Source organism: Ambystoma mexicanum, chromosome 2p (genome assembly GCF_040938575.1).
Source record: "Ambystoma mexicanum isolate Mex_15411 chromosome 2p, UKY_AmexF1_1, whole genome shotgun sequence".
Classification (NCBI taxonomy): domain Eukaryota; kingdom Metazoa; phylum Chordata; class Amphibia; order Caudata; family Ambystomatidae; genus Ambystoma; species Ambystoma mexicanum.
Window position 1 is genome coordinate 1,048,698,455 of NC_090923.1, and position 23,606 is coordinate 1,048,722,060.

At 47.6% G+C, this 23,606-nt stretch overlaps 1 protein-coding gene and 1 long non-coding RNA gene across 7 annotated transcripts in view; one reads left to right on the forward strand and one right to left on the reverse strand.

Moving 5' to 3' along the window:
- Positions 1–23,606, reverse strand: part of LOC138567091 (uncharacterized) — a 229,927-nt gene that overhangs the window by 43,227 nt on the left and 163,094 nt on the right. The gene's annotated exons all lie outside the window — the stretch shown is intronic.
- Positions 1–23,606, forward strand: part of TM7SF2 (transmembrane 7 superfamily member 2) — a 224,692-nt gene that overhangs the window by 18,908 nt on the left and 182,178 nt on the right. For 5 of the 6 annotated variants that reach the window (XM_069644955.1, XM_069644950.1, XM_069644953.1 and 2 more), the window contains exons 2-4: positions 8,825–9,483; positions 9,851–10,047; positions 18,566–18,620. In XM_069644955.1, the coding sequence (XP_069501056.1) occupies positions 9,426–9,483; positions 9,851–10,047; positions 18,566–18,620 (310 nt within the window). In that variant the 5' untranslated portion in view covers positions 8,825–9,425. The remainder of the gene's footprint in view (positions 1–8,824; positions 9,484–9,850; positions 10,048–18,565; positions 18,621–23,606) is intronic. The other variant, XM_069644951.1, reaches the window with a different exon arrangement.

A 23,606-nucleotide genomic window follows, 5' to 3' on the forward strand; every position in this document is an offset into this window, starting at 1 on the left:
TTAAATCCCTATAGAAACATGGTAGGCAAATATTGTTCAATTGTGGCATTATGCTCTTCTTCTTGAATGGGAGACTACAAATACCAGAATGCAATTCAGCAGAAGGCAAAACATGACCTTTGAGTTTTGAAAATTAACTTTCGAAAGTGTAACTCTATTGTAAGAAAAGGTTACTTACCTGTTTGTGTTACAATGTTTGACAAATACTAGCTTTATATATGGTGTGATGTAAATATTACATCCTACCAAAAATAAACTATTGTTGGTGTGTTAAATATGAACATCTGAAAATAATGTAGTTAGTTTAAAACTGCTCTGTTAGATATATTTTAGGTGGCCTGGAGGAGGGTGTAAATGTAGGCAGCGAACTGGTGCTTTGTGTCTGCTTTTAGAATACAAAAGACCCTTTGCATTTCTTAACACGGAAACGCCTTGCCCAAAACAACAGTCTCTTAAATGAGCCATGACGTGTAAATCGCTGCTGCTTTAAAAGCTAGGCTAGAGCGTTGAAAGTGTTTTGCAGTAATTATGGGGCCTGCAGCGTCTGATGTGCCGCTGGGAGGGGATATTTGTCTTAAGAGCATCACAATGGCTTGGGAGGTGGCCTCACTTGGAAAAAGCACGAATCGACCAAGAAAGCAGCACAGCCCCTCTTTAAAATAATGTGACCTGCTATAGTCGAGGTAGGCACTGGCGCTTGTGGGCCCCCCCTGAGTGTGGGGCCCTGTTCCACTGTTCACAGTGCACATGCCTGCAGCCGGCTCTGCACATGAATGACTTGTACATGTAAGATGGGGAATGGGTTAGTTGCAATGCAGCCTGTGATAGTATGCGTGACTGCAGGGTCAGTGTGGAGCTATCACTGAATAGGGCTGATCAGAAAAGGGTACATCCCTAATGCTCCTGTGAGCGACCATACACTGATGCTGTCTGGCAGCTTCTTATACTTGTTCCGAGAGGTAATGGTTGGGCAGTGGTCAAAGTGTACAAAAAGAAGTAATGGAACTATGTTCCCTGCTGGCCTGCCCCAGCACCCCACAAACCCCATTGACGTGCTCCTCCCACGCGCAACCCAAACCCCCAATCAAAGCGAACTTTCAGTGCAAATGCCTACTTCTCTGCAGGAGTACAGGGATGAGTAGCGGCTAAACCCCTTACTCGGCGCCACACTACTACAAAACTAGCAGCAATAGTCTTATGTGGTAGCGCAGGACAAGGACAGGCTATAGGTGGGGTGTGAGGTGATAGCAGTAGCAACCCAAACAACTTAAGTACAATGGTCCAAAATGAAATTATGTCCGATCAAGGTTCTATAAAAATATAGATATATATGCAAACAATCAGAAAAACATTAGATAAGCCCAGCCCTCTAAAAGCAAAACAAAGAATGCTGAGTTTTGTAAAACGGCATTTTGGGTAGAAGAGCTTGGGGTGTTCAGTCAATAGATTGGCAATATTGTCTTTGAAGAACAAGTTGGATGGGGGGTAAAAGCCACTCTGGCTCTTTAAAATTAACCAGGGAGAGAGCATCTTTCACCAAACTGTTTTCTTGTTTTTACGGCTCAACAGCATCAAATTAGGCTTCAAGGTGCTCTCTGAGGCGGTTATTTGGCATACGGAAATGGAACAGGGCAACTTGGTCTAACACAGTGTGGTTCGCCAGCAGCGACTGCATGTGGCACGAAGGAGCGTGGGCCAGGCAGGTGAGGCCCATGTCGATGCCTCTCACAAGTAGTTTGATGCGGGAATCAGGACCTAGAGCTTTTCCTTGACTTCTGGGATGTTGGTGAGGCCCAATTGAAGGTTTCCACAGACAAGGTGAGTCCTTGAGTTCTGCACTTCCCTTCCAGGAAGTTGGCAGGTAGCTACAGCTCCCCACTACTGGCAGAGCCTGGTTTCAGTGTGCCACAGCCAGCTGAGATGCATGCCTTGGCCATAGCAGTTCACCCCCACTGTAAACCAAGGATGGCGAGGGGGCAGAACTCTTCTCTGCCTTGGATGCCTTCAGTCTTCACCCCACTGTTGGAAGACATTGCAATGCAATACTAATAGAGGTCAAGTGAATTCTTCTTGTGCTTCAAGAGTTCAAAGACTATTCAAAGGAGATGAATTCCTCTGCTTAGAAAGGCATAATGTCAGAGGACATTTGTCTAAGGCAAGCCTGCAGTAAAGTGTCCTATACAAGCTGTCATAACAAGTCCCCTTTGCCTTATCACATCACTCCCATAGTGTCTTGCCTGCATGCAATGGGGGTGGGAGGTGCAGGAAGAGGTAGTGAGCCCTAACAGAAACCAAGATTGTGGAAATCTTCTCTCAGCCCACCTTCCCCTCCAGGCTACTCTAACTCTGCAGCCTTCCCATGCCTGCTGACTTAGAAGGGGCGACTCCAGTGGTCAGCACCTTGGATTGAAAGTGGCTTTCTTTGTTATGTCCGAGTTGTCTTTGAAGCACTTGTTCCCAAGATAACTAATAGGAAGGTTCCTATGCCCTGGGAGGAATGTGTTGGTCTTCCTCTAGAGAATCAAAGCGGTAGCATTCTGGCCATTGTTCCATCTGGCAGTATTGGAGACAGACCAGCCACCAACACACATCAGTCTTGTCGTAGGTAAGCCATGCTTGCTGAGCTGACACTATTAGTGTAATATCAAATTGCTGTGGTTGTATAATTGTGTGTTCATAGCCGTAACCATGCCACCCCAGACATGGCTTATAATTACAGATATAAGTACCACCAGACTGACATTCCGGCATACAATTATAATTTACAGCAGAAGAGCAGCCAATTAAATAGCCACTTCTTTCTGTGGGATTCCAGCAGCTGTCCGGGTTGCACATGTGACCTTTGAACCTGCCCTTTGCCATATGCTCAGGGCGTCTGTAGATCTCAGCAAAGGCGCATATTTGCACTATAATTGTGGCTTGGAGCATTTATGATGTGGTGGTCAGATTAGCAGACCTTCCTTTCTGCAACAGATTACCTGCATCATTTTGTATACTAAAAATTTAAAAAGGTAGGAATTTTACACCATCACAGGTTCCAGTCTGTCACAGAGCCAGAGTTGAGGGCAGTGCAGAACCATTACTGGCTGGGACACCCTGCCACACTGTGCATACTACCCATAGCACCCACTAATCCTGGAGAAGAAAACTGTCAGGGTCATTTTATATGCATGCAGGTGACCCCCACTGTTAGCTATTACGTGCCTTTCGGTCTCCTGCATGCAATTTTAACCATTGAAACAGGGCACAGGGGAAAAAGGAAAGATTTAAGTAAGGCAAATTCACCTTTACTTTTTCCTCTCTGTCTTGTGAACAAATAAATACCACCTGCAAATGATGCTTTGCGGGCAGCATTTATAAATGAATTCCTACGGAATCCTCTTGGTTTTAAGCAGGTGCAAAACAGAGGCAGATTCCATGGGAATCCAATCGTTTTACAAATGCATAAAAATCTCAAGCAGGTATAAAACTAAATGCACTGATGAGACGGAGGAGGTCAGCACGGCCTCGATAGTGGGCCTCATTCCGAGTTTGGCAGTAACCCTGTTTCTGCTTCCAGCGGGTTGCCGCCGGACTCGTAACATTTTACCAGCACCTATCTTCCCGGTGTCACTGGGACACACGCCCCAGCGGACCGGGAAGCTAGGTGCCACAAAATGTTAGCCCCATTCCCGTTGAGTCCCACAGGACTCCATGGGAATGGGTTCACGGAAACACCGGCACCGCTAGTAACGGTGCCGGTGCTTCCTTGATCAGTCTGCCTACTGGGGACCCTGCGCCCAGCACGGTCAAACCTTTCGGGCGCAGTGGCCCCAGGCAGGCAGACTCAGTGTGTGGCGGTCCGGAAACAAGGGTGCCGGTAAGTTTTATTTATGTATTTATTTCTACCATGCCGTAGCCCGCAGGCATCAGGGCGCCACATGTACACGCAGAATCACATTATACAAACAAAACACAGGACAACATTAATCTACAGATTTTCAGGTGGGTTTTGGCTTAGATTAAGGGAGTTATCTAAACAAGTGGGTCTTGAGTTTCTTTCGGAAGGTAATGTATGAGAGCTCCAGTCTTATTTGTGGTGGGAGGTTGTTCCATAGGGTCGCAGCTTTGGTGTGAAAGCTTTTGCAGAGTCTGTTGGTTTTCCTGAAACTTGTGGTTACGAGGTTGCCCCGGGCTCCGTGCCACTCATCTGCCCTGTCAGTGCTGGAAAATGGGGCATAGAGGGGAATCGAGGAGGTGCCCTTATTTACTACTCCGCCCCATTTAAAAGAGGGGGATACCTTTTCCGACATGTTCACCTTCATAGCCACTTGCTTGCTAGGTGGTCTAGCTTTCAGTCTTCATTCCAGAAAAATGAAGGGAATAGCGCAGCCCACCCGCCGGAGATAAAGGGTAACAGAATAATGTAAACATTTAACAATTAAAACAATAAATATCAGTGGAATGTGTAGTTAGGAGAAGCAGCCTATTGGAGCGGACAACAGCAGAAAATAACTTACAAGGACCGTAGGCTTGCAGCGACTAATAAATTGGCATTTTGAGCAAACTGATTGGCTGCCGCATGCATTGCAGATGCTAATGTTCCGTATTCGCACATACCACTTCCTCGCCATGGTCCTTACGAAGGGCGGTGGATTTCACCTCTGAGAGAGGAACTCCTGCTGCTTGAAATAATGTTCAATCCTTTTCATGCACAGCCTTGTCCATGCCACGAGGTGAGGTATAGAAGGGAGTAAAGTACCCACAATCCTCCTGGATTCTTTTCTGTCTCCTGCTGTAGATGCATTCTTCTGTTTTAGGAGGGTTCTCCTGCTGAGTTTGAGTTCTGTGGTAGCCCTCAGTGCCAGGCAAGGCAGGTTTTGAGGCATGCTAAAAGCTGGAAGTTTCCTCCCTGTGCCTCGGCTGGATGCACTTGACATTTTCTCCATTAGCTTAAGCTGGGCGAGGGACCCAGGTCCAGTTCAGGTAATATTGGGCATTTTCTCCCGGGCCTCTGCTGGCTGAAGGACACTTGTTCGTTGCACAGAGATTTTGAAACATTCTCACTGGGACTCTGGTTTGTTTGGACCCAGGGTGTGTGCAGAGAGAATTGAGCGCTTTTCTGAGGGTCCTTGCTGGGTGAGGAACTGAGGGTGCGTGCAGAGATTTGAACGCTTTTCCGATGGTCCTTGCTGGATGAGTAGCCCAGGTTCAGCCCAGGGAGCAGTGGGCATTTTCCCCCTGGTCATTGCTAGGAGAGGTGCCCAGAGTCAGTGCTGGACGCAATGAAATTTGCCCCTGGGCCTCTGCTGTCTGGGAGGCAGTCCTCAGGACAATTGAAGTTACATCTTTTCTAAATGACAGAAGACGTGTCACGTGACGTGCCTGCTCCTTTTTTCCTCATCACACTCATTGAGCACTTGCAGTGGCTTATTGTTGTATCCTATTCGGTTCATTTTAGAGTTCGTAACAATTGTTTTCAGCACTCAAGGAGTACAGTTTTTACATAAGATGATACCTGGAGATGATATCTGAGGTTGGAAAGCAGGAAAGCCATGACTTGATCCAGTGTGCATGTCTGACTGTGTGTGCTTACCAGGTGCCACCAAATGATGGATCTCAGCTGTGGGTCAGGAGGCTGACATATTTAGTCCTTTCTCTATCCCTGTCTTCTTACTGAGTGACCAGGAAATCTTGATCGATGATGAGATGATGTAGGTCCCTCAGATTGAAGGTGTAATGGGATTGTGCCTGCCCCATCTAACAGGAAACATTAGCCTTTTCCAAATTCACATGGGCACATTGTCCATGTTGCTATAGTTTCCTCTCTGCTTGATTATTGTAGCAAACGCTATCTCCAGTGAGGCCACACCTCACCACCAGGTTTGGTGGCAGGGGAGCCACAACGTAACTGATTTCCCTGATATGGACGCACAACTCGGTTGGTTTACGTTGGAAAAAATGTTATGTTATACAGATTTATATCGCGCACTGCTGGCATTTTTATGGTCTCCAGGCGTTCATGGTGATCTGAAAAGGAAGAAGTGCTGCAAGGGTTATTAGTTAGTGGGAGGGAGAGGTATAGCGTAAGAGAGCTTATTGCTATGCTGTTAGTAGCGTTAGTTTGAAAAAAAACAGCCACTGTGTGTTGGGTTTGCTTCTAGATGGTATGGGTTAGGTATTTTATTGTGTGAGTCTACATGGGATTGTTTCGTGTGTCTGTGGCATAGAGCCGGGGATTTAGTCTGTTGGAGTGAGTGAGAATATAGAGAGGGTGTACCATTTGCACTGTGAATTCCAGTTTGTGCTGTGGTAGGGTGTGTTATATTTGGCAGTTGAACTGCGAGTTTGTAGCAAAGTTGAAGGTTTTTAGTAGGATTAGTGGTGAGGGAAGTCTGTGTGTTCTTGTAAGATGCATTGTTTCGATTAGGCTGAATTCCTTATTTTGTGATTAATCATTATTCTTTTCTCTCATTGGGCCAGTCCAGTTTGTTTTGGTTTTACAATGGTTTGTCGTGCATTTCATATTTTCGTGGTGTTTTTTTTTTCTCTTCTCGGTAGTGCTTCCTGTTTAGGCGGGTGAGTTAAAGAGGCAAGCTTTTAGTAGTTTTCTGAATTTTAGGTGTTCTTCTTTTGTTCCTAGTTCCTTGGGAAGTGAGTTCCAGAGTTTTGGTGAGATGCAAGAGAACGCTGATCCTCCATATTTTATTTTTCGAGTATTACTTTGGTACCAAACAAATGAAATTTTGGATCACAGGGTTCTTTCCGATATGTAAATGGAGATTTTTTCCTGCATGAATTCTGCTCTTTAGCTATGTATTGCTCTGTGTACTATGCAAAGGGTTTTTAAATAAATCCTTTTTTGACTGGTAGCCAGCGTAGAGTGCTGGGGTGTGATGTGTTCGCTCTTGTTGAGTCTGAGGAGTAGTCTTGCCCTGTGTTCTGTATTCACTGTAGTTTTTTGGTGGAGTAATCTAGCATTCATAGGTAGATGCTATTGGCATAGTCTATTCTTGGCGTGACAAGTGAGATGATGGCAAGTGTTCTTTGTTGGAAGGTGAGGAAAAGTAGAATCCATTTGATTGTGCTTGGGTTGAAGACTCATTTCTTTACAATTGCTTTGACTTGTATTTCCAATGTTAGGTTGTTGACCATTAATATTCCAAGATTTTTAACTACTTTTGAAGTTTGTGGTTGGTTTACCATTTCAGTAGGCGATAGAATGTGATTTTGGTCTGAAGGATTGTTGGGTGTGATCATGATTACTATTTTGTCAGGGTTGGGTTTAAGGCTGTTGTTGCTCATCTATTTGTTTATTTGTGTGAAGTAGTTGGTGAGGGTTTCATCTTGTTCTCCAGTAGTGTTGATTTTATAGATGATGTGTGTGTCATCTGCGTAGTAGTAGCAGTAAGTCCATGTCTTTTAATGAGGTTGATGAGTGGAGTCATATAGATGTTGAAAAGTATCGGCGAGAGAGATGAGCCTTGTGGGTCCCCACAGGTTGGTGTGCCTGGTTAGTAAGACACACTAATTGTCTTCTAAAAAGAAAAACAAGAAAACAAACAAAAAACACAAGATCAGTTCAGCACAGACAGCGTGATGATGAGAACTTTCTACAAATGACCTGTAGATGGCGGTGGAACACCACCAAATGTAATGCTGAAAAACAAAAACACGGAGCAGGACGATTAGGCGCGGCCAGTTCGGCGCGGGCCGATTCGCCGCGACCGATTCGGCACGGGAACCAATTGGGCGCGCCCAATTCGGCGCTGCGACGTTTGGCCGCGGGGATGTTTTGGCGCAGGTTGGGGGTTACAGTATTTTTTTATGTGATTTGCGCAAATGATGTTTTGGCACGGGGAGGGGGTTACAGTATTTTTTTACAGTATTTATTTTAAAGCACATGCTTTAGAGTATTTTTTATTGTGAATTGCCCGAATACTTTGTTATTTTTTTTTCTTTATCAATTGTTCAATCATGGGACTTAAATATAAAACTTTTGCTGCCCAGGCACAAGGCCAGTTTGGTTTTATGGTTAAGTTCAAAGCCTCACAATCTTGCAGGCCATGGTTCGTGGCTGTGGATGTATATCGTGGGCCCTCCATATTGCGGGGGCTGGATAGCGCCAGTTCTGAGCATCACAGGACCTGGATGCAGCAGGGACTATATATCACAGGGCACAGTGCACAGGGGTGGGATAGCATGGGGAGAATATTGGAAGGAGGGTTACTGCAGGGTGCAGAATGGAGGGGCGCTTTCTGGCAGGGTCTCAGTGTTGCATGGGCACAGTGTCATAACCATAAATATCTCTGCACCACCCACTTGGCTAATAGAGAGGATGTTTATCTTTTATCACCACTTGTAACACTACTGTGCATCCCATCACACACTCGTTGATCCTCGTCTAAACTTCCAAAAGACGTAGAGTATCGGAGGCTAATGATTCATTTAGAGAGAGAGTGAAAAAGAATCAAAGTTAATGGTTCAGTTTCAAAGCATGTGGCCCCAAATAAAATTAATGACAGCCCTGCTGTTCCCTCCATAACTTGCCTCTTCCACATCTGTCAGGAGGGCACCTCTCGGGAGGGCACCTCTGTTACTCAGTTGGTACCATAAACCAAATGTAGGACAAGCAGACTTCTGATACCTATTAAATGCCATGCTATATTAGAAAATGGTATTACTATTAGTATTGTTTTCTTCGTTTTGTGCAGCTGTTTTTAGTTTAAATTGACAGAACCACAACCATCGGGTACTCGCCTGACATCATTCTGACATCTTACATGGGCAAAGAGGTGATAAAAGATGTAATGGTAACTCTTTCTCCTTCTCCCTCACACTGCAGGAGGAGAACATAGGAATCCTCTCCCATTCATACCATCAGGAGCAGATGGTGGGAAGACTTCCACTGTACCACCACACAAGCCCAAAAGAGAGGAAAACGATCTTTGGAGATATCCACAGGGTGATGCACCCCTCAAAAAGGAGAGACCTCAGGACCCTTTTTGCATAAGCTACATTACACATCCTTTTCTATGGCCCAGAGATCAGTGAGGGTCAAAGACCTCTGTGTGATCGGTCCATTGCTAGCATCTACAGAGATCAAGTAAGAGCGCAGAAGCATCTCTGCTCACATTGTGCGATCCATCCATCCCTCCATCCATCTCTGCCATCAACTGAGTCCGAGGACAAGCACAGGACCTGTCTGCCCCCACTGCATGATCCATCCATCCATCTCTAGCATCCATTGACACCAGGGAAGAGCCCAAGAACATCCCTTCCCCCACTGTGTCATCCATCTCTAGTATATATTGAGACCAAGGACAAGCACAAGGAGATCCTGATCCCACTGTGTCATCCTTTTCTAGCATCCACTGAGACCAAGGACAAGGCCAAGGACGTCTCTTCACCTATCCATCTTTACTACTGTGCAGTGAACCAGAGCCATGTCGGACAGCTACAAAATACCACGTACCCAAGAACGGGAGTTTGGTGGGGCCCTGGGTAAGTGACTAATCTATCACCAACTTTCAGGCTTATTTCAATGCAGCAATGCTGAGACATAGAAGATGACGGGCCATGCTCTTACACAGCTGTATTAAGTCATATGAGCGCCCCACATCTTCTTCCCAACCCTGGGCCGCCTTCAGACTTTCTTTACTGTGATATAGTATGAAGGAGCTGGAGGCAACCCTTCCAGAGTATGCCTGCCTGTTGTCTGTGAACCCTGACATCCTTGAGGCTGTGCTGTTTATGCAACATTGCCAACTCATGTGATATATACACCTCACACCCTGCCATGACTTCATAGTTCTGTTTTATATTTCATTTTGATTTGACTCCCTCTCTCCCTTGTTCCACATCTGCACAGGAGCCAGCATCCTCCTCTTCCTCATGCCTGCCACTGTGTTCTACCTCTTGCTGACTTGTGGCACAGAACAGGCAAGTGTGCTGAATATCCCAGGGCTCCTGCCTGCCCTCGACGCACTCTGGAATCCTATTACTCTGCTGCTGCTACTCGCATGGTTCGGATTTCAAGCCTTGCTCTATGTGCTGCCTCTCGGAAAGGTACGATGACTGAACAAAGTGAGGAACAGAGGCACATATTGTTTTCATATATACCTGATACCTTCTAGAGAGCATGCAGAGAAAACAAGAAACTAAGGATACATCTTATAATTGTATGCTGTGTCTCCTCTAAATACCTGTGCTTTAGAACTAGTTAGAGGTAACGCTGTGGGTGGAAAAAACAGGTCAGTGGGAGGGCAAGCTCTAGACACACTTTTTGTCTGTGAGCCAAATGCTCATCACTTATTTTGTCCTGATGCCCAACATTCTCACACTCCATATCCACGATTACCAAGCTTCTCACATATGCCCATCTGCTCCTTGTTCATCACAATATGTACATATGTTCCTAGCTCTTCCCAATGTCCGCCCATGTTTTAGAAACACTTCACATTGTCTGCCCATGGGCTGCATGCTTCTCACATTCTCAATATCACAATGCATGGTTCATGTAAGCATCCCCATTGTGCTTGTCCCACCCTCTACTGCTGGATAGAATACATTTAGCCAGAAAGGCCTGCCAGCAGGTGGGGAGAGAGGCCATCAACTACAAATTCTGGCTTCAAGTAACACCACTGGAATCCATCACAGAAACCCACCTACATGCCCCCTCACTGAAGTTTGTGCTGAGCATCTTTACCTTTCCCCTCCTGCTATTTTGACCTCAACCATTTCCTGACATCAACATCTGTCTGGGGAATATACCATCCACTCTGTCATTGCGTTACTTGATATTTGCAATATCCTCATTCTGCCTAAGTAACGCTCGCACAACCTGAACCTTGATACCATCTTGCAACGTGAAATAACAAACTCAGGCTTATGCATCATGTCACCCGTATGGTGTAATGACCATTGAAATATCATCACTGTCTCCTCCCTAAATGTCTCCAAATCCTATCACTCTACCAATTCTACCAGGTACAGTTCCACCATTAAAACTTATCTTCAGACCAATTGAAACAGCTCCTGGATAAGGAACTCAAGACTCCACCCCTCAACAATCCCAATACCTCAACCAATTCGCAGTGGGTTCTCCAACACCATTTCCCAGGCACAGTTGACAGCGGCCTACTAATTCTCTGCAAAATGTCCTACCCCAAACTCAAGATTAAGGGTTTAAGTCTAAAGGCCCTGCCAGACGTGATGCAGTCAACCGGCCACATGAGCTTTTCAAATATGTCCAGCCATTCGCTAAACATATTTGTACAGCTGTGCATCCTCCTCCAGCACTCAGACAGAGGAGCTCTGTGGCAGCGTCTCCTCCTTCATGTAGAAGGTAGACCAAATCGTATGGGTCATTACACTCTACCACAAAAATCAACAGCTGACAGAACTTGCACAAACGTAGAAGTCTCCTGAGTGCTACCAACTCAATTTTGACTTCCACCAGATTGAAGAAGATGCCATTCCCAACCTGCTAAAATCTTTGAAACAGGCTAGAGAATCAGGCGGCCCTTTCCTTTTGCAGCCCGTCATGCCAACTACCTCATCAGTCCACATTCATTAACAGCATTCTTTCCACAGTCATTGTGCCCACAACCTTCAAATGCTCATTAGTTACCTCATTGCTATAAAATATCCTTGGACTCCAAGGACTTTGAAAAGTATCACTCCATTGCTGGCCAGACCCATTTAGCCCAAAAAGTTGAAAATGTGGTCACAGCCCAGCTCTAAAAACATGTAGAAGACTCACACTCCTGCGCCTCCACCAATCAGAATTCTGTCCTCGGAATTGCAAGGGCTATAAGCCTGGTCATAAAAGGAACAACATGCTTGAGTTAGTTGATGGAGCAACTTGTCCTTGTTGATTCCAATCGACCTCCCTTTGGTATGATTGGTCCCTTCATTCGGCTACAATAACTGCAATTGGTTGGAGCTTCAGGTGAACAGTGGCGTGTCCAGGGAGTGGCTTGGGGTGGCATGTGCTACTCCTGGGATCTGATTGGCCTCCCCAGGTGCCACCCATTATCGTAAACTATGATCATTGTGTGTGTATGTGCTCGTACTTCATGCCACCCCTGCATAAGTCAGTCATCCACTCTGGCCACCCCAGTTGAGAGTCTGGACACGCCACTGAAGGTGAAGTTTTGGAATAGTTCTAGTCATTCCTCCCTGAAAGAGAGTAGAGGGTGAGACTGGGAATATTTTTCTCTCTGCCTACAACAGTCAATCGTGGGCTGAAGAGATAGTGTCTCGCAGTCCGCCTCTGCCCCCCTCTATTCTTTAAGATTTATGTGAAGGTGGTGATGGCGTTGCTCAAGGATCACCATCTCCTTTTCAGTGATTAAGTGTATGATGCAGAGGTATATCTGTGAATTGGATGCCATTGAATTCCTGGATGCGCTTGAACAGCCTGAAGCTTAATTGATCGAAGAGGAAAATACCAGGAATAACCTTTGAACACCTTCCTGAGAGGCTCAATGCCCTATGCCAGCTTGTTTGCAGGTGATAAACTCCTCCAGACCCAAGTGAGACATTTTGGTGTGATGAGGTATTCGATATGATATGATATGGCATTTATAACGTGCTTGTACATAAGTGTTTCTAGGCGCCACAAGAAAAGGCAGTGGCGACATAGGGAGGACAAGACAAACAATCCTACTAGGCCTTGTTTCATTCGGATGGTGCAAGTGCGACAATAGAAGTGCAAGGCGAAGAGAGAGGAAAAAGGGGAAACCAAGCAACCAGTTGGCACAGAAGACAGGTAAGTTAGCAAGGGAGCGAGAGAGAGAAGTCAAAGGAGGAAAGGAGGATCTTGAGCTGCTTCCGGAACTTCAGGTGGTCCGGTGCAAGTCTGAGATGGGCAGGGCGGCCAGTCAACAGGGAGGAAGCTGCAGAGGAGAGAGATCGGCCAGCGTCTAGCCCTCAGAAAGTTGGACGTAGTCGAGCGAAGGGCTCTAGAAGGAAGGTATTTCAGAAGAGAGAGTTGGATGTAGTGCAGGCCCTGGCTCCCACAAAGCCTTTTGGACGATGCAGCAGGTCTTGAACTTGATCCTTGAAGGAGGACAGCCACGCCAGGTCGATATCCGTGATGCCCAGATTCACACAAAGTCTGTTGATCAGGGTGGGGTGATTGACTGTGTCGAAAGCAGAGGAAAGGTCAAGGAGGATGAGGACAGAGGGAGAGTTGGAGTCGAGGTTGGAGAGCAAATCTTTGCGGGTGTTCAGGAGAGCAGTTTCCGTGCCTCTAGCTTCTCGGAAGCCACACTGATGGTCATGGAGGCAGCCAACAGATTCAATGTGGAGGGTAAGGTAAGAGATGGCCATCTTTTCCAGGAGTTTGCCCACGAAAACCGTGATAGAAATTGGGCGATAGTTTGCCAGACATGTAGGGTCGGCAAAAGAAAGGCTTTTTTAGGAGGGGGTGCAGAAGGGAGTGCTTGAGGAGAGAGGGGAAAGATCCAGTGGCGAAAGAGTGATTGCAGAAATCATCCAAGGCTGGATCGAGGGTGGTAATGGTTCTAGAGGAGCAGGGCAGCACCCGTTTGGACGACCATTTCATAGATCGGATTTGTCTAGAGACATCGTCAGGTGTTGTCAGAGCAAAGGAGGAAAAAGGAAGAGGCGATGGAGAGATGGCCAAAGAGGGCCTGCGAGAGGGCGAGGGAGAGGAAAGCGAGGACAGGATGTCCTGAGTTTTAGTCATGAAATAAGAGGCCAGAGCCTTGCAGCGGGCCTGGGAGGGAACAGCAGAGGTCGAAACTGCAGTAGGATTGGCCAGCTCCTTGCAGATTTTAAAGAGTTTGTCTGTGTTGTACTTGGCCCCTGAGACCCAGCTTTGGATATGGACCCTCCTCTTGGAGAGGACAGAGAGTTTGTATTGACTTCGGAGAAGGCGGCAGGCCAATTTGTCTGAGCATGTGCCCAAATGTCAACCGGTTTCCCTGATTTTATGTTGGTACCCCCACTTCCCTCCTCTAACTCCTCACCTGAAGTATCTGAGTCCTCCTCCACGGGGCTGAGAGATCGATGAGCTTGGTAATCCTTTTCTTTTTTCCTTTGCTGCTTGGGTCTCCCGTAAGAGGAAGCCACAGTGAGAGTGGGTAAACATGCCCTGGCCATGACCCCCCTCCCTAGGGGGACAGAAAGGGGAAGAAAAGCCAAGTACTGGCAAAAAGAAACCCCACTGAAGCTAAGGATCCGGCAGGTCTCCTGATGGATGCTGGGTTTGGAGGATGGAAGAAGCGGGAGACCCAGAATGGATATAGTAGACCGGAGGATGACAAGAGAAACACTCCAGAAGAAAGCAGAAGGAAGCTGGATGCACAAACTGCCGGAGCAGTTCGCAGGAGGAGGCAAAACAGGAGAGCCCTGAAACTGAAAGCAGAGGAACCAAGAGGGGACTGGAACCAAGAAAAAGGGGAGGTAAGAAAAGGAAGAGGAAAGTAGATAGCGAATGCTCAGAGGAGCAAAACAACAGCGTATAGCAGAACCGTGGCAGCAAGGGAGCACATTGACCGTGAGCGGTTGCAACGCGGACTGAAAGGGAGGCGTGGTTAAGTAGTGCTACGTGCACTCGAACGGAGAAAGACTAGACAGTCGAGTGCACGTGGCTGCTGAGCGTGATAGGACACAGGAAGTCCAGAGACATACTCGGGGCCACAGACGCCAGCCGGGAACGCGTCACGTGACACCAAAGCCCTCCACTTCCTCTCAGCCACCTTGCACTTTCGGGCGCTGAGGTCAGAGTCGTACCAAGGCTTGCACTTGGAGGTAGGCTTCAGACGGATTCTCATGACATGGGCATGAATGTCCAGAGTGTTGGAGATTGAAAAATGCAGGTTAGAGAGGGCTGTGTCAGAGTGTGAGTCAGCCTAAGGGGTAAGAAAAGCAGAGAAAGTAGAGGCAAAGGCGTCCACAGACACTCGCTTCATGGGCCAAAATAACGAGAACGAGCACATTGCCTCTGAGCTATCCTCCTGGGACAAGGGAAAGGAGGAGAGAGTTGCATAGGTTGCAGAAGAGCCCAGAGGAGGGATTGGAAGCATCTAGGTGGATTTTGAAGTCTACAAGGAGAAGTTGAGAGGTCGAGGCAGGGATGGAAGAAGAGAGGTCAGCCCATTCTGAGAGGAAGTGGGTGACCTGGCCAGGTGGCTTGTAGATGGTGGCCACAGTCAGAGAGAGGCCAGGAGAGATAAAGAGCCTGCATTCAAAGGAGGAGTAGGCCTTATTAGGAATGACAGTAGCAGGGACCCACTCCGGAAACATTAGGGCCACTCTACCTCCGGGCCAGTTGGTTCTTTGTCAGAGAGGATCTTGTAGCCATCAGGAAAGAGAGTGTCAAAACTCATGACATAGCTGGACGTGAACCATGTCTTGGTGAGAGCGAGGACATCCAGGTCAAGATCTTCGAGGAGGTGGAAGATATCAGAGGAATGTTTGACAGCAGAGCGAGAGTTGAAAGTAGCTATGTGGAGCTGGTTGCCACATTTGAAAGACTTCTAGGGTTGGGTGCAAGATTGAGGTACACCCCGCAGAGGTGGTAGAAGGGCCCAAGAGTGGGTAGAGGCAGTAGAAGGAGGTGGCATAGGGGCAAGAGAGAAGGAGGTGGGTGCCAGAGAGGCAGCGGAGGAGGAAGGAGGTAGTAGATGGGCCAGAGAGGTGTTAGAAGGGGTGGCAGGAGAAGGGAGGAAATTGATGAGATGTGGGAGATGCCTATCAAGGAGGAGGAGATTGAGCTGGGAGCCCTGGACCATCACAGTACCATTTAGATAGACATTGATAATGGTCTTGAAGGTTTGGAAGGGGCCCCACGAGGACCTCCCACCGGGTGCCACCATTAATGGGAGAGGAGGAAAAAGGAGATGGAACAAAGACCATATGAGGGGTCCATAGGTCCGGAGAGGGAATGATAAAGAGAATGTGGGTGAGAGTCTGTCTGGAGGAAGCGCTGATGTGGGTATCAGCGATAGGGAGGCCTGGGTTGGAGAGCAGGATATCCCTCTTGAACCTTTTTGTTCCAGACTTAGTGAGAGGGATAGGATTCGGAGATAGAGTAGTTGTTTCAGAAGATGGGAGAGATTGAGAGCACCATAGAGGGTGCGACGAGGCAAGACGGGAGAGTGAGGAAGGATAAGCAGCACAGCCCACAGCTGTGCACCACATAAGGAGGCTCTGGAGGGAGAGAGTTCACACAGAAGGAGGCAACAAGCAGACAACACTCCACAGGGGAACGCAGGAGCAGTCAGGATGGAAGACGAGGGGACAGTGCAATACAAAAAAAACACCTAAATTCGACTTTCCTGAAAAGAGGGGGGAAAAGGCCTATTTTTAACACAACAGCAATGCAAAAGGAAAATCAACTTTCTTAGAGAGATGTGAGAGATGGCCAAGCAATACAGTTCACTGAGATGTTTATCAGTGGTACAATAAGACAAATAGAGTAATTAGTGGGGTGGGTCAGTTTAGTGGTGTCGTCCTTTGCCTCAAGGTCCTTCGCCGGAAGGGCCTGCATTGGGCAGTGGGGCTGCCTTGAGTGCTAAATTCAAATAGGGCCTAGTGCCCAATTAGGAGGGTTGGGGCAGGCAGAGGAGGGAGAGAGAGGAGGGACAAGGGAAAGGAACAACAGCGGCAGAAGCCGCGAGGCGGTGAGGATTAACAAAGAATGGAAGGTGGCAAGATGGCAAGCCTAAGCAAAGTTACAACACACCCTAGAAATTTCAGTGTGAGCAAAGCGCTCAGTCACTTACTGTGCACTCGGCCAGCGGAATGAAAATGCTGTGCTGAGCAACTACAGTATTATTATAGCACACCCAAGCAACACAGGCCAATGCCCAATGAGGAGGGTTGGGTGGGCAGAGGAGGAAGAGGGAGGAGGGACAAAGAGAACCTCAACTTTCTGATAAGCTTAGATGAGAAAGAAATCACTTTCCAGCGTAAAATGTTAAAAATGACTCCTTATCCATTCCTCAGTAGACCCCTCTCATTTTTGTTGGTGTCCTAGTTAACTCACAAATGGAGTATAACTGAGCCCTTTATACAGAGTTCACAAGGTCCGGTACACTGTTGGCCACCTGACTGTTGGAATCGAGAAACACCAGGCAGTCTCCACTTATCTGACAAGCCTCTATGGTTGCTCAATAGGCATCGGAGTCTAGCTCATTGTGAAGTTCCTTGTCCTCAAAAGTATTAATGGCTTCTCCTATCATACCGGCAAAAACAAATTCACTAATACCATCCAAGTCAAGATCTTTGCCCCACCAACCTTCAACCTCCTGGTTTCTCTCCCTTACCCACTAAAAGAGCTGGGAAGACATGATTTCCTATCTTCCATGCATTTCCTTGGAACTCCCCCACCTAAGGTCAGGCAATCCCTAATGGAATTCCTATTGTCAATGCTAATTATCTACCTTGCAATCAATTTGCTGCACTAAACATGCTACCCTGACCTCACTGCTAAACTAGTCAGTTAACCTTGCTTGGTCGTTCTTGTGCGCACCGTTCACCCCAAATACAAGCTGCCAGAGATCTAATTGAGCTTACAGGGTGCATTTTACAGATCAAAATAAACAGAAATACGTATGTCTGTCCTTGTATCACACGCTTCTCACAATGCTTGTCCCAAACTCCTTACGTCGCCCTATGTCCCAAGCTGCTCTCACTCTGCACTTGTCGCCAGAGGTGGTATGCCCCAAACTGCTATCTTTGCAGCCCCACACTCTTTATATTGTCCCTTTTCATACACCTCAAGTACTGCACAATGCATCTCCCGTGTCCCAAACCTCTTTTGGTGATGGAAAAAGAGTTGTGATGGGACTCTGGCAAGAAGAGGACAGGAGACGTACCACATTATTGTTCGCTCAGGGGAGGAGTGCAAAGCATCCTGATCTTTTCTAATTTGAACAGTCCAGGAGAAGCCATCTTACTCTCCTCCCTGCAATGGTGGCTGAAGACTAGAGTAATGAATCTTCCAAGGGCTTCATCAGCTAGGTTGATTATTTGTTACTGGGCCACTAGTCTAGTCAAAGAGCCTTCGGTGTTGTCTCTGGGATTGCTTTCCACTACACAGGGAGAAGCAGCAGCACTGCCAGAGTTAAAGGTCCTAGGGGAGTGGTGGTTGACTTCCACTTGCTGGGACTTGCTTTGTCCTGATCTCTGGGTGTTTCCTGTAGGATGTAGTTGGCCACCCATGAATAGAGTTGACATAATACTAATACTATTAGCAAGGATGTCTGCCCACCTGTTTCTAGGAAATAACTTGAATCTTCGTCATAAGAAAAGTGGAAGAGCACCACATGCTAAAATAGAACATTTGTGTATTTTATTTATTCATTCTTACTTCTTGTATCTCACACACACATATATAAACCTTTATCAGGTCAAGGCACACTGCTCTTAAACTGGGTCAATAGAAACCAGGGACACATTTTACAGTTTTAGAGGTCCAAGGTTGCACAGTTGCAGAGTACTAGAGTTCCTAGGTTAGAGTGCCAGGTATGTCAGTGCCAACTGTGCTGGTGTGGGTGGTACCAGAATGCCACACTCATGTGATATATTGCCTTATGTCTTTTGGCAGGTGACAGAAGGAATCACTCTACGAGATAAAAGCAGACTCCAGTATCCTATAAACGGTGAGCACACACCTGGCATTAATAATTTTCTGATTGTCTACTGAGGTCCTTGGCTGAGAAAGGTCATTCTAAAATACTTTAGGCACCACAAAAAGACTGACCCCTCGGCCCACACTTTCATGAGCCCATCAAATACACCCACAACTGATTGTATAACAATCACCCCTTCTAAGCCTCCTGCAGACAACAAACATATTGGGCCTCGTTACAAGTCTGGCGGTAACCGTGCTGGTAAAACTGGCAAGTAGCCACCGGCATTACAGCCCCAACGGTCCGGTCCGGTAAGTCAGGCGGCTGTAAGTGTTAATCCCCATTCCCATTTGAGTCCCATAGGACTCAATGTGAATGGGGACTGCGGAAACAACTGTACCGTGTAATAACGGTGCCATTGTTTCCACAAAAGTGTGCGGCCAGATACTGTGCCGCCCGCCAGAGCAGACCTGGCGGACGGGACAACACACGGCCGCAGACTTGTACTTTGCCGGTACGGAAACAACTGTGGCGGTAAGCTTACCGCCACCCTTGTTTCCAGACAGGCAAGGTTGTAATGAGGCCCATTGTCTCCAAGATGTCTGTGAAGAGCGCCAATGCCCTGGAATCCTGTTAAGGCTCGAGCAAAACATAAATGCACAAAAGGAAGCAGCAAGCCCTGTGTGTCTACTTTAGGAGGAAGGTCTAAGGAGCCGTAACCCTAAAGCGGATATAAACCCTACATCACCCCTTTGCATGTGTGCAAAGTGGACTTGTTCTTCTTTCCCAGCCGTAAGGGAGTTTTGTGGAAAAAGATTAAATAAACTAGGACATTTGAAGTCTCCAGGAATAGATTGGTGAGGAGTCCACATTCCCACCTGCTGTCATGGCGTGATCAGTTCCATTTACCAAAACCATAAATGTTGCTATAGAATGCCCAACCTGGTTCTATATTATGTGGTATGCAGTCTTTATATCGATTATTTTATAAATAATGAACATATATGGAATATTTTATAATGAAACATTTTATATAGAATGCATTTAGGCGTGGGATAAAGGGTTAAATATTTACGGTTGGGGTGGGTTTTTGGGGATGGGAAATGGGTGTTTGGGGTGGGACCCCCAAAACATTTTTTTTAAAGTGTATTCTCTATAAAAATGTTTCGTTATAAAGTATTCGATGTATGGTCATTCGTTATGAAATATTTTGGTATAAATTAAAGTGCATGACTAACACGTGTCCACGCTGTGCAGATGCTATAGAATTAAAACGATCCAGGATGTCAATACGCAGCCACCGGTTTAGGTGTTCCCAAAATGTCAGGGGCCTGATTTACAAAGATCAGCAATTACACTTAAAACATATGCCTGTTGGAATATGCATGCATTCGGTTGCATTCACAAAGAAAACCCTCTTTCGAATTAAAATACAGACATACCTGTGCGTAAATTGCGCACAACATTAGTAACGCATTGGCAATGCAGCGTGTACACATTACCGACATTTAAATAGGGCGACTTAAAAGTTTGAATTTTCAATTTTTTATATTAACTTCAAAATATAACTGGTTTCACTTCAAACATACATGCAGCCAATGCTGTAGCATTAGTAGACTTTCCCGCAATTGCTGATCTGCTTACGTCTCTATGACCGAAGCATGAGCTCGTTTTTCAAATGTATGTTGGCAAAGCATTTTCCAATGTTTGTGAATACTCAAATACGTTTTTGATGAGTGGGTGTTCAAAACATTTGCATAGCCCTCTTGTCCCTCACTAAATCACCCAACAGAACGCTTATTTTTGCAGTTCCTGTAGTAAATGATGTATGCCCATCTTCCTCAAAACGTATGTGTGTTCATCAGAGTTCACTGTTTTGTGAATCATGTGCAAGTAGCCCTCTGAATAAGGTGGAATTAACATATGTAAATGTTAAGTGCAAAAGCTTTGTGATTCGGGCCCAGATGATTATTATTGACCTGAAGGGATAAGGGAAGGGTGTTCCACAGGGTGGTGTGACAAAGTGCTGTGCCTTGCTCTAGGGGTTGGGGATGAGGCACCCCAGGAGGCTGGTTGCCTCCATCAGCTGCGTGATATGGGGTTACATGAGAAGGATTCCTTTGGCTACCCCAACCCCACCTTTGAGCTTGGCAGGAACAAGGGCCGCATAATCAACGTGGCCTATTTAAGAGGTTTAAGGATGCTGACAGTGCAGGGACAAGTGAGAGGAATACTGTGGGGGCGCTGTTGCACGGTTCACGAAGATGGCCGCAGCCTGAGAGGCTCCTGACTGTGGTGTGCCGGGGGCAGGGCCTACCAGCATGGAGCGTGCGCAGCGCGAACAGAGACACGGACACCGTGTGTGTGTGTACCCGAGCGGGAACTGCATTTTGGCGGGCTCCGCACTCACGTGACCGCGGTCACGTGGACATCACATCCCTCATCAACTTTTAGATAGCCATTCAAACATGAATATCGTTTGTATTCAAACATGAGAAACATGGTCACTCAAACATTGAAGTCATCTGTGGCTTTCCCCTTAGGCCGCCACCCAAAACATGTGGACCATTTGTAACTGTTCAAAACAAACTGCCTTTGACGCAGCACCTCAAGTCTCTCGCAAGGGCTGGCTCTCAGTCCCTCAGCCTGGCCGAACGTAGACGCCATTGAGGACATAGCCTTTCAACCTCGTCGATGGCACTGGTTGCTTTCGGAGTGCATACCGCTCGCTCCTCTCTCGGTGGGGAGTATGGGGTGTGTCCCTGCTTCTTTCTTCTTCATGGCGGACAGGAGGCTCTGGGGTTGCCTCCTCCACAAGACCTTCTCGGGGGTTGTCTGTCTGTGTCGGCTGGTCTTCTCCAGGACTGCTGTCTGCTTTGCCTTCCCCCCACAGGGTCAGCAGGACTTTCTGGAAGTGCAAGACGTTTCTCGACACCGACTTGTGCCCTCGGGCGGCTGACACGTGGCCATGCTCTCGACGGGATACCGTCCACGGTTCTAGATCGTGCGGGAGTGACATCTTTCCCTTCCGATTTCGGGTTCTTGCCAGCACGGTGTCCCCAACTTGGAGGTCACTGGCTACAGCCCTTCTGGCCAAGTCCTCCTTGGCATTGTGTAACCACCTCTTTGTTGCTATGTTCTCCAAGTCGGCAGGGGCTGGTTTCCAGGAGTGGTGTTGGGGCAGGCCCCCTTGAATGGGGACACCGAACATCATGTCCGCTGGGCTGACGTGAGTTGAGGAGTGTGGCGTCAGCCGGAACGTGCATAGGAATCTATAGAGCTCGGGGAGCCACCTGCAAACTTTGTTCTTTGCAATTCGTATGGTCTTGTTGATGGACGCCATAAACCTTTCAGGGTCCCCGTTGGCTTGTGGCCAGTACAGGGTTACGTGATGGTGGCGTATTCCCAGATCATCCATGAAGCGTTGGAACCCCTTGCTTGTGAACGGCGGGCCGTTGTCACTTCGGATCGCCGACGGAATGCCATGCGTTGCAAACATTTTCTCTAGTGCAGTGGTGACCGCCGCTGCATCTGTGGAGTGGACGGGCTCAACCTCGGGGTACCTTGTGTGCTCATCAATCGCCACCAGCAGGTAGGTCTCATTGGCAACTGTGCAAAAGTCAATGCTGATGGAATCCTACCTGCAGTTGCACCGTGGCAGGCATTCCATGGGTTCCGGCGGTCCGGGGCGGCGTGAGGCCCGGCAGGCGCTGCAGGTTTCTACGAGGGCCATTACCCTTTGTTGCATGTGGGGCAGCCAGATGCATGACTTGAGGTATGCCAGTGTTTTGATGACTCCTTGATGCCCCTCGTGCGCCAGTTGGATTGCTGCCTCGTGCAGGGACAACGGCAGTACGATCCTGTGTCCCTTCAGGATCAGTCCCTCCACTGACATGGACAGCTCGTGGCGTATCCCGAACAATGCATGTAACAGTTATCGGGCTGGTTGCGTCCTCTGGGTAACCGCAGACAGGAATGTCTTCCATTCCCCCGTCAGAACAGCCGTCGTTGCTAGCTGCAGGCACGGGTCGTTGTCCGATTCAGTTTGTATTTCATCCAGCGTCATGGCCTTCGGTCTGGCGTGCTCGACTATTTGGCAAGCCTTCTCTTCTGCGATTTTCGCCACTTCTCGTTCCGACGCAGTGGCTGGCAGTGGGTGGCGCGACAAGTAATCTGCGGGGTTGTTAGCACCCGCACGGTACTGCACATTCAGGTCGAACTGTTACACCTGCAGCAGCCAGCGCTCAATTCTTGCAGGTGGGTGTGGTGCTGAGCCTCCAAAAATGGGGATGAGTGGTTTGTGGTCGGTAAGTACTTTCACCGGGTGTCCTAAAACGTACACATGAAAATGTTTGCACTCCCAGATAATGGCCAGTGCCTCTTTCTCGATGTGAGCATAATTTTTCTCAGCCGATGTAAGCGCTCTGCTTGCGAACGCAATGGTGTAGACTGTTCCGTTCTTGTCTCTCTGTGTCAGCACCTCTCCCAGCCCTACTGGGCTGGCGTCAACGAGTAGTTCCGTGGTGTGGTGGATGTCAAAGAACGCCGTGGTGGCGTCACTGGAGAGGGAGTCTTTTTATCTTTTGGAACGCTTGTTCTTGACTGGTGCCCCACTGCCATGGGGCCTTGGCTTTCGTCAGCTCACGTAGTAGGGCAGCGGTCGTGGCAAGGTCAGGGATGAAGCGACAGCAGTACGTGGCCATTCCTAAGAAGCTCCTCACTTCCGACGCTGTGGACGGTGCTTTTGCATTTTTGATGTCACTAACCTTGCCGGGGTCCAGGGAGACACCCTGTTTGTTGAATACGTAGCCGAAAAAGCTAAGTGAGCTCTTTGCGAACTCACTTTTTTCTTCATGGAGTGTGAGTGCGGATTCTTCTAGCCGTTGTAGTGTTGCTGCTAGCCGGGCCTTGTGTTCAGCCTCTGTTCTTCCGTAGACCAGAATGTCGTCGCTGACATTGGTGACACCCGGTAGATCCTGGAGCACTCTGCGAATCTCGTTCTGGAAGACTTCCGCT